General features: G+C 44.4%; 1 protein-coding gene across 2 annotated transcripts in view; it reads left to right on the top strand.

Annotated features, from left to right (window-relative positions):
* KCNAB1 (potassium voltage-gated channel subfamily A member regulatory beta subunit 1) overlaps window positions 1-10,594 on the top strand; it is a 447,445-nt gene extending 436,851 nt beyond the window's left edge. For both annotated transcript variants that reach the window (XM_005675408.3, XM_005675409.3), the window contains exons 13-14: window positions 3,107-3,195; window positions 8,899-10,594. In XM_005675408.3, coding sequence (XP_005675465.1) covers window positions 3,107-3,195; window positions 8,899-8,988 — 179 coding nt within the window. In that variant the 3' untranslated portion in view covers window positions 8,989-10,594. The remainder of the gene's footprint in view (window positions 1-3,106; window positions 3,196-8,898) is intronic.

Raw genomic sequence — 13,926 nt, 5'->3', positions numbered from 1 at the left:
ATGGAGAAGAGGCTGAAAAAAATTCATGTGGTAGCTGTGAGAAGAGAATAAAATGGGTGTAGATTCTAGAAAAAATTCACAAGGAGTAATAGCAGGAATTGGGATAAATCAGATACAGTGAACCAATGAGATAAAAAGCTCAAGATAAGTTTTGTGCAAATAAAATAACAGAATATTTGTTAAATGCTTGACCCTTCTGATATTAGAAGGCAGGAGGATCATAGTTGGTAGTAGTCACAGAAAGATGGAAATGGAAGGAGGCTTTGAGGGGGGAGACCATTTACCTAAGTATATGTATGACTATTGCTTTAACCCTCTCTTCTAAAAAACAGATTATATTTAATGTGATTAGTTGGCATCCCTAGAGCTTTAATGAATGCAGTAAAAAGTATTAGCTATTGACCATAAGCAAGTTATTTAACTTGGTATCAGTTTTATCATCTGCAAAATGGGTATAATAGTATATATCTTGCAAATGTGTTGAGTAAAAGGAAATTATGTATGTAAAGCAGAGTAGGCTCAGTAAGTAACTAGTGAAGATGAGAATGAAGATGATGATGGTTTTGCAAAGAATCAGACACCCTGTGCTAAAACTGTGTCCACTCTTAGCCATCATATATGGTCAGAGGTATAGGCACAAAGAAAAACACCTGTTCTTAAACCATAGCCATAAATATGGTTGTTAGGTGGTAACATGGAAGTAAGTATTGAATATAGCTCTGAAAGAGACAGAAGAATACTGTCTTTCTAAAGAGAAAATCTTTACAACATTTAGACTTTCACTAAATGTCAGATGTACATGACTCTTTACAGAGTCTAAGTTAAAACATACTTTTTTTCCTTTTCCTCCATCTGTGCCCCCAGGTGTCTTTCTTGCCTGTCATTTTTTTTCTTTTCTTTGTAAACAAGTAGTTTTGTTTTTAACCACAGAACTCTCAAACCGAGAGGGAAATTATTTCCAGGCATATTACATTTGATCTAGTAGAAGTGTGGGGGAAGGGGAGATCCTCTGGCAGAAAACAAGCTACTTGAGCCCAACTGTGGGCTGGTTCCCACGTCTCACATCTGCACAGGAGCCAGCATGCACACTTTGTTCATAAAGAGGCACTCTGGATGTGCCTGTAGGTGACTCCTGATTAGATGCTGATTATCCAGAATCATCTGTTACCCCTGGTGTTGGCCAGCCCTGCCCAGTGATTTCTCCTATGCCTGGCTGCCCACAGGGGAATCAGCTGTTGCTGACATCAAGTAGTTTATGGGCAATAATTTTCCCAGTGCCCTGCTCAGAACTTCCACAAGTGCCAAAAAAGAGTTCTAAGTGCAAAGCAGGAAATAAAGCAGCTAAAAAAAAAAAAAGCCTGGGATCACTTGGCTTGTTGCCTTCATCAGGCATTATTTTGCCCATGTGGAAGGATTTAGTGATTGCCTTAAAAGGTCTGAGCATGGTAACAGCTTAACAGCATCAGTTGGTAGCACAGCCTGAGCAAACAGAGGGAGGAGAGCTCTTGAGGGATGCCCATCAATGATTCACGCCCCCATTTACTCAACCAACATCTAATAAGCACCTACTCTGTGCAGGTGCTGGGCTGGGTGCTGCAAATAACACACATCTCACACTGTGGTGGACGAGTCAAGAAAGTAATGGATAATTTTAACACAGTGTGATGATAAAATGTGTTAGTCACTCAGTTATGTCTGACTCTGTGTCACCATGGACTGTGTAGCCCACCAGTCTCTTCTGTCCATGGGATTCTCCAGGCAAGAATACTGGAGTGGGTTGCCATTCCTTTCTCCAGGGGATCTTCCCAACCCAGGGATCAAACCCGTGTCTCCTGCATTGCAGGCGTATTCTTTACCATTTGAGCTACCTGGGGAGCCCAACTGAGAAGGGCATTGTAGCGGTGGGAGGAGGGAAGTAACATGTAGGGGTGCCAAACCCAGCCTGGGACTCAGGGAAGGACTTTGGGAGAAGGCTGTGCCCATGAGGAATTCCAAATGATGAAGTAGATATTAATGAGGCAAAGGCACATTCCAGACCAAGGGGACCGCTTAAGCCAAGGGTTGGAGGAGGAGAAACAGAGCATGATATTTGGGGATGGAGAGTATTCACAGATAGTGCTGCTGACACACAAATGTCAAGGCAGGGAGTGAGGAGACAGGAAGCTAGACCAGGGATCGAACCCATATCCTGTGTGTTGGCAGGAGGATTCTTAACCACAGGACCACCAGGCAAGTCCAGAGGCTTATTTTAGAATGAGAGAAATTTGATTATGTTTTCTTGATAAAGAGGAGAACAGTAAGAAATCAAAAATCCATGAGAACAAAACAGGAAGAGAATAGTGAATCTAGTCAAGTCCAAGAAAAGGAAAAAGGAGTGGGATCAGCACAGTTTGGCTTTGAACAGACATGACCCCATATCCTCTGAAACTGGAGGGGTGTGTGTGTATGTCTCTGTGTGTGTGTACTTGGGTCCGTAGGCTAATGGGGAATTAAGGGATATCCTACCTGAGGGATTCAAGTTTCTGCACTAAGTAGGAGGCTAGGTCTTCTGCTGAAGGCGACAGGGCCAAGATTGAATAGGGGTTTAAGGGTAGAGGCTGCTACAGGTAAAGGCAGAGTGAGGGGTTAGAGGGTTAGCAAGAGAGATGATCTCCACGAATCTCATGTCAAGAGAGGGAGTCCAGACAGGGCTGACAGGTCAGTGGAAATGAAGAAGGATCCAGATCAGATACCCAAAGTCTACAAGGACCCCACATAACAGATGAGGGAAAGTGACAGCATGGATGAGATGGAAAGACAGTGGGAACAGGAATCCGGACGTCCAGCCATGAGCTGTGTCAGGTGTCTTCAGGAACAGGGCTGTGTTCCTCGACTGGATGCCCAGTGGGGCAGAGGAGGCCTAAGGCCACAGTTCACATGCACGGATTCTACCAGGTCCTCCACACGACAGGGGGCGCTGCTGAGGCTCTTAATCCCGGAGTGCACCTCCATCCTCCCACAAAGTTAACACGTTTTGGTTGAGACAGAGGAAGCTGCAGATGGTGTTTGCAAACTCATCAACAGTCAGAAGTGCTTTGCCTTCCTGACCCGGTGCTCTCTCTTCCAGCGTGGTGCCTGAGAAACGAGGGTGTGAGTTCCGTTCTCCTGGGATCATCCACTCCTGAGCAGCTCATTGAAAACCTCGGTGCCATTCAGGCAAGTACTGCAGCCCCTGCCACCCAGCTCCAGGGAGTCTCCTGCTGCCTTTGAGGATGTCCCCGGCAGTGTCCTGGCTACCCGCCGCCCGCCCACCTCCTTCATCGCCTCAGGGCTGAGTTGCATCACAGCCCCGATGCAGGGAAGGGGGGGAGAGGAGAAATGGGCACAAAGGCAAAAAAAGCCACAGAACTTTCACAGTACGTGGATCCAGGGATGTCCTCTTCTTATTAACAGTCTCCTCCACGCTTATTTCTTGGGACGGTTTGTGTCTGTGGACAGTGTGTTTTAAGACCCAAGCAGTGTTACACTTGGCAACTGGGTTCCCAGGTCTAAGCATGAAAGCCTTCCCTATAATTGGCTTGAAATGGAGCAGCCATGTATTCACTTTTTTTCCCTACAAATATTTGTCAGTCTGCAGCATGCCAAGCCCCTCCTTTCTGCTCTCCTAGTATCCTATAGTCCTCTCTCCATCACAGCACTTCTGTAGTATAATTGCTAGTCTCCCCTGAGGTCAGAGACCTGTGTCTTTCTTGCTTCTCCATTGATTTTCCAGTTCCTAGGACTCCATGGCCCTTAATCAACTCTAGAAATGCCTATTGAATCAATGAATGTTTGCCACACTGAAGACAAATAGGTTCAGAATTCCAGGATCACCTCTCCCTAATAGTGGTTTCAGGAGCATCCACCCCCACTTTCTCCCCTGCAGGGAGTGCCAAGCCTGGATGGTGCCTGAAGTACCCAGGAAGCCTGTGAGGGCAGCAGGAGGGGAAGAGAGTGATGTTCTGGGAGTCTTGGAGAGGGGTGGGGTTGGTGGCTGTGGTGACCATCCCATCCCTAAAGGCCACATTTCAGTCCAGAGCCTGCCTCATGCTCAGCCCAGCCAGGGGCCGCAGGAACGAGCACATCCACAACTCTTGCCACAGCCGTCACCTGCCCTAACAGCTAGGGTAGTCTGCTCACTGGGTAACAGAACTGTCTTAACAGCTTCTCATCTGTCCATCTTTCCCTGAAACCAGCCCTTAGCCCTGTTATGTCTCTCAGAAGGAAGCAGATGCTAAACTTAAAAGGTTTTAAAACTCTTTTGAAAAAACAGCCCTGAATATGCTGGAGATAAAGGTGCAAACCTCCTACCCATCATCCCCTTTCTTAGGGCTGTGCAGCTGGGTAAACACCCGTGCCTCTCTGGTTCTGAGAAACCCCCCACCCCACAACCCTTCCTGGATTGTGGGGTTTCCCGTCTTTGCCTGGGGAATGCTCCTCTTATGAAAGCCACCCCCCCCATCTCTTATTTTCACTTATGCTTTGGGAACAGATAAAGGCTACACAATGAGGAGGAGGAAACAGAGGAACAGTCTATACACAAAGGAACTGAAACGCAATACAGTGATTTCAATTCCACTAATAATATATTGAGCAAAGTCTGAGAGACAGTGAAGGACAGGGAGGCCTGGCGTGCTGCAGTTCATGGGGTTGCCAAGTCAGACACGACACAGCAACTGATCAACAGTACATATTGAGTGCTTATTCTGTGTCTGGCACCATGTTAGGCAGAGAGCGTTCTAAGTACAGGTCACTGCCCTCAAGAGCTCACGGGCTGCCTGAGAAAGAGTGAATTAAGCAAGCTTGCTCTGTAGCTGGCACTGGGCACACCACAGAAAAGCAGACATGTATCACCCAACCTGCAAGGAGCTGACATTCCAGTGGGAGAGGCACATAATAGACGTATAATTTCAAGTGAGAAGGGATAAATAAATAAATAGAGATGGTGTGTTAATAGAGATCAACTGGGAAACAAGTGAGCCCACTTGAGATAATGTCCTTGCCAAAGGCCCCTTTGGAATATGTATATTCTGAAACCTGGAAGCAGAGGACACAGCATGTGAAAAGCCCTGCAAAAAGCAGACATAAGGAAGAGCAGTGCAGAGGCCCTGAGATGGGGAGTGTGTGTGCGTGCGTGCGTGCGTGCGTGCGTGTGCATGCGTGAACTCAGTCGTTTCTGACTGTGATGCCTTGGACTGTGGAGTGTGTGTGTGTGCACGCACTCAGTCGTTTCTGTGACGCCTTGGACTGTGGCCCACCAGGCTCCCCTGTCCATGGGATTCTCCAGGCAAGAATACTGGAGTGGGTTGCCATGCCCTCCTCCAGGGGATCTTCCTGAACCAGGGATTGAACCCGTGTCGCCTGCATCTCCTGCAGTGGCAGGCAGGTTCTTTACCACTAGCCCATCTGGGAAACCTGGGATGGAAAGGCACTTGGCTTTTCTCCAGGGAGCACAAGCCTGAGGCTAATGTGGTCAACGTGCAGTGAGCATAAAGGGTGGTGACCACAGGCAGGGAACAGGTCACACAAAACAGAACGCTAGAGCAGGCAGAGTTTCGTACTACTCCTAGGAAATCCTTTGGAGGGTTTCAAGAGAAGGGATACACTGTTATTTGAATTTTTAAAGATTGCTTTGGCTGCTGTGTGAAATGCAAAATGAAGGAAGGCAAGGATGGGTTATCCAGGTGACAGGTGATGGTGGCTGGACTAGCAAGGATTCCATAGGTTTTGGTGAGACATGGCTTGCGGATGGCTTGGCAAGAAGAGGGAGGAGTTGAGTATTCCTATCATGCTAATGGAGTGATCACTGTCATTCCAAGGGGAGGCTAGTACTGCTTGAGATGGTACCTACGAAAAAATAAAGAGGTAACTCCTGTCTTGTGGGAGTTCTTCAGATAGCCAAAGATATATTTCAGAGAACTGAGTCCGTAATCTTCCCAAAGCATTTCCTCCTTAACTCTGGCTGTTAGCAGGATGGGGCTTCCGTGCTCTAAGGGTAAGAGAAAGGGGGTGTTAACAAGCAGGGAGTTGTTACCTGGAGGGCTTACTGTCCCCTCTCCCTTCCTACCCCACCTCCCGTGAGCCCAGCACCAGAGATTCCGCCCTTGGCAAGCTGTGCCTGGGCCCCTCCATACAGTGAGAGTAGATTGGGTGGCTGGGGGCTACCAGCAGTGGTAGGTGAGATTGAATAAAAGAGTGCAGTGTCTGGGGCTATAAAGAAGGAAGTTTGTAATGGGCAAAGGAAGGCAGCTGCTCCAAGGAATGAATGTGCCTAAGGTGAGCATAAACTGGAGGGGCAATATCAATCAGGGCCTCAACAGATCAGACTGGAGAGAAGCCGCAGCTGCAGGCAGCCCTCCTGCACAGGTCCCCATCCTCCAGCCTTAAAGCCCCTCTGAGGTTCCCCACCACCTACTCAGAAAAGTCCAGGCTTCTCAGCAGTCGGGCCTTCCCATCCAGGGCTCATCTCCCCCCACCCCCACCCCCTCGCTTACCTCCCCCAGGATGTGCTAATCCCCAGAATAGTGGTCCTCCACCTGCGGTATCCACCACCCCAGACTCCCAAATCCTGCTCCATCCCGCAGGTCGAGCTCGACAGTGACCCAGTTCTGGGAAGACTTCCCTAATACCTGCCAGCCCTGCAGTGCCACCCAGACCCTTCCTCACCTAATTGCTGCAGTCACAATAACACTATGCCTGCAAAACTGCTAGCTCGTGGGATGTTTGTGTGATCTGTAGATGAAAATGTTTTCAAATAGTTGCCAACATTAAAAAATGGGGCAACTTCACATAAAATGCTGAATGTGTGACTTCTCTTGAATATTTAGGTCTTGTGTGTATATGGATATATACACACACACATTTATACACACATACACACAAGCATATACACACACATACATACATATGTATACATATATGTATTTCATGTTTTATTCAAGTACTTTTATGATTTCACTTTTCTGATGTTTAGATCTCTTATTGGTATAATAAATGAAGAATCCTTTTCCTCACATGGCTAACCCACTATATTTTAGATACAAAACTTCTGACAAGTCCAGTTTCTAGATTTGAGTTTCACTGTTGTCTCACTCTAAACAGCATAATAGTTTAGATCCTCTGAGGCTCCAGAGCTGGTGGGAAACCAAACTCTCCTTTGGCTTCAGAGAGGAAAATGTTACAGAGCAGTGAGGAAAGAGCTCTGCCATCCAACCAAGCCCTGAGGGTCCTGAGGCAAGCACTGAGTAGAGACAAGGTCACCCTGGCCAACATGACTGCAGCGGAGGGTGAGGCTGAAACCGCACAGTCGGTCACCGTGAGTGTATTTCACCACGGTCTCCACACAGGGTCAGACTATTCTTGCAAGAAAGTCTGCCTTTGTCTCGTCTTGTGGTGCAATGCGTGCCCTTGGCCCACTTCGTGCAATAAACACTAGCCAGCCCTAGATGAGCTCATCCTTTCCCAGGGCTTCAGTGAGCATGACTGTGCAAATAACTCACGAATTCTCACTACCACTGAACTCCACAGCTGCACTTCTGGTTGCCTGCAAGTCACTTCTCCATGGGGTCCTACAGACATCTTCACCTCAGCATATCCACCCCCCGCCCCAAACTTCTTATGCTCCTAACTTCTCCTCCTGTGGTCTCTCTACAGTTAGCTACACCAGTATCTTCCTAGTCACCCAGTCTTGAGATCACCATCAGCCTCCAAACTCTCTCTCCGAGTCACTCCTTTTCTCCTCCCGCACCACTGTCTTCCCAGGTGATGCCATGGTAAAGAATCTGCCTGCCAGGGCAGCAGACACAAGACACGCGGTTCCATCTCTGGGTCGGGAAAATCCCGTTGAGTAGGCGATGGCAACCCACTCGAGTATTCTAACCTGGGAAATCCCATGGACAGAGGAGCCTGGTAGGCTACAGTCCATGGGGTCACAGAGTCGAACATGACTGAGTACGCACACACTACTGTCTAGTTAAGGCTCTTAGTGTCTGGCTACGATTAGAGTATTTCTAACATCTGTATCCCCTTTCAATCTCCTTCCAACTCATCCTTCAGAATACATCCAGGTGTCTGATGGGGTCATTCACAGTTGAGAAGTCCTGAGAGGTTCCCCACCACCTACAGCATAAAGTTCCAGCTCCAAAAAACGGCATTCAGGGCCTTCCATTCTTTACAACTTCCCTCTTCCCATCATCTCCACACCTCCCATACTCTCTCCCCACTTTTATCAGCCCATTCACAGACTTCTCACTTCATGCTCTTCCATCAACCTAGGATGCCAGTTAACCTGCGGCTATCCTTCACCAGGGTTCTGCCCACCAGCTAGATTCTCAGTCTCTAGACCCATGCTGTCCACTACTGTAGCCTCCAGCCACACGTGGCTACTGTGTGTAAGGCAGCTAATATAAATGGAATTAAGTGTAAAACGTACTCTGGGTCTGAAAGACTTAAAACATGTAAAACATCTTAATTACATTCTATACTGACTACAAGTTCAAATGATATTTCAACTCTAATGGAGTAAAATGTATATTAATTTCACCGGCTTCTTTCCACTTTTATTACTGTGACTACTAGAAAATCTAAAATTACATATATGGCTCTCATTTTATTTCTGTTGGATAGAGCTGCTCTAGGTATTCTGTATTTCTATGACAACCAATAATTACGAGCACCTACTAAGGGCCAAGCACCCTTACAGGCTCTAGAGCTGCAGTGTGAACAGACAAGGCCCCTGACCTTACGGAGCTTCCTGTCTGCTGGGGAGGCAGCATTTAGTGGTGATTTGTAAACGTATCCAAATCTAGATGATGTCACTTAACATTTAGTACAAAACTCAATACCAAGTACTGACTTCATCCTTTGTTCTTGCGCTCTCAGGTCCTCCCAAAGATGACATCACACGTGGTAAACGAGATTGATAACATATTGCGCAACAAGCCCTACAGCAAAAAGGACTATAGATCTTAAGGCAATGCATGGGCCCCAAGGAGCTGCATGGGTAAAACAGCGGTCTATACAGGTACAGGATGGTGTCACTAGCCAGTGTTTTGAATCACTTAGCAGCCCACTGCTCAACCTCTAGTGTCCCTGGATTCTGAGGTGTCTGCTGTCGCTACCACTGTGCACCTGAAATTATGAACATACCTAAAAACTCACAAACAGGAAAATCCATTCTATTTTCTTACCTTGGACTGGAGTCACCTATTCTTACATTGCTCTGTACACCTCATGGTTAGGCAAAGTATATGGCAGGGAAAAGACATATTCCCTTCAGGCACTTAGTAACTTAAAAAAGGTTGGACAAATATATTACAAAATCCACAGATTCAGCGTGGATTGCATCAGAAAGAGGAGGCTATGTTCACTCAGAAGTCTTGCTTGAGAGAATCAGATGAAACAATTTTACTGAATTTTTTTTTTCTATTTTCACATTCACGTTGTTTCATAAATTACCTATCTACTTGCATTACCTTTTAGCGTTGGCCTCAAAAATGGCCCTGTATAGCAGTTTCTCCAAAGCGTCTGTTAGAATTCTAATAATAATATGTTCATTTACACGGAGAGATGGTAAGAGGATGAAGACCCCCATCTTTAACTAGAGACAGTTCGGTTAATTTATGAAAGCAAGAACTACACTACTACAGAAGCTTTGCTTTGAATAAAATGTACCCGCAATGAAGTATTCATTTTTTTCTACATTTTACTAAAACCTGCTTTATTCTTTTTGACTGCTTGTAGGCACAGCTTCTGCAAGTTTAAATATTTGAGCTTTAAGAACAAATATACACATGCTCACTTTTGTTAAGTAAACCTGTAAAAACACCCAGAAGGGCAAATGTTTGCTGTTTAATTAGCACTGGGATTTTACAGCATAATGCTTGGTGTTTTTAACATGAAAGTAATCATGGGCTTTGTGAAAATGCTATCACTACTCAACATATGCTGGGTAAAGTAACACACCCAAAGAAAAGCAAATGTTAAAGAACTTCCCGACTCCATAATCACACTATGTGCATTAAACTATATGCATGAAACCTCTTTGCATGGATTAATGGGGCCTAGCCTTGTGGCACTCAGCTGAGGTATACCCAGCCCTGCCACTATTGGCTACCTACATATACCACTAGAGAAACCTGAGTATACTGTGTGTACCTGTAAGGAGAAAACTTTCTTCCAGTTTGAAGGTGTATGTCAAGGGGGGAGGTCCATTATATCTCTATTTGGACACCTGAGCATGTACACAATTCTAATTTAATTTACTGGCCAACAGGTCCACCCAAGTAGAAATCACTGAGACTTACAGAAGTATACTATCAGCTTAAAATTCTATTTTCTGCCATCATTTCCAGATATGTATTTCATAGTTTTCTAAATCTTAAAATGTTAGTATGAAATACCAGCAAATTTTGGGGTTTTCTGTCCAAAAGTATCAGATAATAATGGAAATGGATCATTTTTCAGTTGTTCATTGTGTGTTCAATCAATCCAGTGAATTACTGTATGCATAAATGAGCTGAAGTCATCTAATTAGAACTGCAATTTATTTGCTTTGAGTAATAAAAGCATACATGCATTTAATCTCACAATTAGTTTTTATCTGGTCTATCACTAGAAGGCTATATATATATATATAAAATCTCCATCTTTATAAAACAGACAGTAAGAATCTAAATAAAAATAATGCTGGCAGGTAAGCCTCACTGAATGATACCTAACAGAAACAGCTTTACAAAAAGATTTAAATTGTAACCCCAACTTTTCTTCTCTTAATGTAGAAAGTGATTAGCTACTAAAGATATTTCTCCTTGGATTTTAGAAATATTCAGTACTAAGGTTAAAGGTTCTCAAACTCATTTGAAAGAACCTGTAGGGACTTCCCTGGTGCTCCAGTGATTAAGAATCTGCCTGCCAATGCAGTGAACATGGGTTCGATCCCTGGTCCAGGAACTAAGATCCCCCATGACGCAGAGCAGCTAAGCCCATGCACCACGGCTGAGGCCTCGCACTCTACAGCCCATGCTCCACGAGAAGGCACTGCTCTCTGCAACTAGAGAAAGCCTGCACGCAGCAATGCAGACCCAGCACAGCCAAAAATAAAGATACGTAATTATTAAAAAAAAAAAACCTGCAAATTAAACATTACTGCTTGAACATGGGAACATCTCGTTTTATATTCAAATCATCTGCCATGGTGAATATACTAGATAAATACATTTCACAATTTTATCCTTAAGAAAAATTTCCACATGCACTCTTTTTCTTCTCTTTTCTGGAAAGACTTCCTTGGCAGAGAACATACCATTCCAAAGGGTAACCTGGGTGGCAGCCAGCCACATACCGAAACTTCAGCCAAGGGAAATAAAAACTAGAAGCCCTGTGTCTGGCTTCCCACTTTAGGAACTGCCACTTCATCTTCATCCATAGTGTGCACCAGGGGTCACCGGAGAGATGTCCGGGCTTCGGCTGGCCTTCGCCATCCTTAGGGCCATCCCCTTCCTTACAAAAGAGGAACCCAGACTTCATGACATTTAAGGACCCCAACTCATACGCAAGCTGATGGCAGAACCAGGCCTAGAATCCCCTATGTTGTGCTCCCGTCTAGAGGTCCTTCAGGGGTGATTTTCTCTTTTAGCTTTAAAGTAACAGTGTGTGACTTTTTAAGTTGAAAAAGCTTGGCTATGGGGACTTCCCTGGCGGTCCAGTGGCTGAAACGCCTCGCTTCCAATGCAGAGGGCTTGGGTTTGATCCATGCTTGGTGAAGTAAGATCTTTCAAGGCTTGTGGTGCAGCCAAAAAAAAAAAAAAGAGCACAACCTTTCACAAGAAATCTGAGTATAAATCCAACCTCTGTATTTGTTAATTTCAAACTTGTTTCAAATTATTCTAGCCAAGTTAGAATAATATACCAAATAGGTCAGGCAGTAAATTTTTACCGGCTAAGAATTATTTCAACCCAAGTTCTTATTAAGTTATAATAAATGAAGAAACTAAAAACAGGGAAATGTAAAATGTTCCAGCACTTATCACACTTATCACAAGGGGTGTCAAAACTGGAATTAAATCACTCTGAATCCCAATTAGAGTAAAGCCTCTTTAATTCTCCTGGTGTTGGATATGGGGTGTTTTTAAGATAAAAATTCTACAGCTGATTTTTACTAACTAAGCCAGATTTAGTATGTCGTAATTCTGTGCGCTAGTCTTTCCAGAGGATGCGGAGAGGGCTGGGCAAAGGTTTTGCTGCTCCCAACAGTAAAGCACTGCATGGTGAGTCCCTAATGGAAACTGTGGAACCATCAGAAACAGATACACAGGAGTTTATCTAACGGTATAGAAACTGTTACTATGATTAAAAACAAAAAGTGCCGTAGGAACAATTCAGGAACAAAACCAAATTTTGCTTCCTCACTTTCCTACAAATTATTCAGTTTATTAATTCGAGACACTTTACTAAGAATGTAACACTGATGCCCTATTTTGGCACCCCATCTCAGGTACACTGTATTATAACACTAATTTTTTCCTATCTGTACAGGCACTGCCATCTAGTGGCAATTTTTTTACCTGCATGTTAAAAATTACAGGTAAAAAATTGGCCCAACTTTGGTAACAAGTAGTAAATATTGGTGGCTTGTTAAACAGTGATTTTGTCAAATAAGCAGATACATTTGGTATAAACAGCAGGCCACCAGTCAAACTACTGACTCATTAATCAACAGGGAAAAAAAGTTAAAACATAATTAATTCTTCTATTAACTCTTATTAACACTTTGCAGGCTACTTCTGACTTTTCCCCCATCCACTCCATATTATTCAGTGACGGCACGGGTAACAATGTACCAGAGAAAAGTAAAAGACTGCAAACTTCTAGAAGCCATGATGAATTATAATCCTCAGCAGAAAACAATGATGATCTGGGTCACTAGGCAAATGTACTCCTAGCTCATTTTACCTTAAATTCAGAAGTGGAAAACAAAGTTAAGATTAGAAACGGAATATATTTCCTTTGAGGTATTGCTTGTAGAATGGGATACCCAAATGGTAAAGTTCGATCCCTGGGTCGGGAAGATCCCCTGGAGAAGGAAACAGCAACCCACTCCAGTATTCTTGCCGGGAAAATCCATGGACAGAGGAGCCTGGTGAGCTACAGTCCCTGAGGTCACAAAGAGTTGGATACAATTTAGCACTTAAACAACAATAAGAACAAACTGCTTATAGAAAGGTACTGAATGTGGCCAAAAGCTAGTATCACCTGTGAGTCCATGACCTTTTAAGTGATGAAAGTTCAAGAAAAGTTCAAACTTTTTCAAATAACGCAAAAACAATCACCTATAAACACACTGGTTAAAAAATGAAGGAGTCTGCTCTTGGCTGGACCCACCAGGACTGAAGAGATCAGTATTTTGTTTACAACTCATTTTGGGAACTTGTGGACTAAAAGGTCAAATGTATGAAAGTCCTCATGGAAAAATGCTGAGCAGTACCAAAACCACTGTAATTCCTTGGAGAGTTTTTAGAATTCCAGAACTAAGATCACAAAAATCACTTTGGTCTCCTAAACGTCAATATTCAGGAAAGAGACTCTCTTACTGAACATTCCTCCAGTGATGTGAGACCCTGGTCAAGAGGAAACAATGATTCCATTCTCTTAACAGGTCAAACCAACATGGGAGGGTTGAGCTAACCTCCCTGGACACCCACCCAGGGCTAATGCTACAGAGCTGAACAGTGTGTGCTTTTAACCCCAAAGGACAACTCTCATATGCCTGGGTACTATTTTTAGGCTATTACCTTGGCTGCCTTTATTCTTAGAAAACACACACACACACACACACACACACCCCTTTTCCACAAGCTTACACACACACACACACCCCTTTTCCACAAGCTTACACACACACACACACCC

Source organism: Capra hircus, chromosome 1 (assembly GCF_001704415.2).
Source record: "Capra hircus breed San Clemente chromosome 1, ASM170441v1, whole genome shotgun sequence".
Classification (NCBI taxonomy): domain Eukaryota; kingdom Metazoa; phylum Chordata; class Mammalia; order Artiodactyla; family Bovidae; genus Capra; species Capra hircus.
This window is presented reverse-complemented; position numbering and strand designations above follow the sequence as displayed.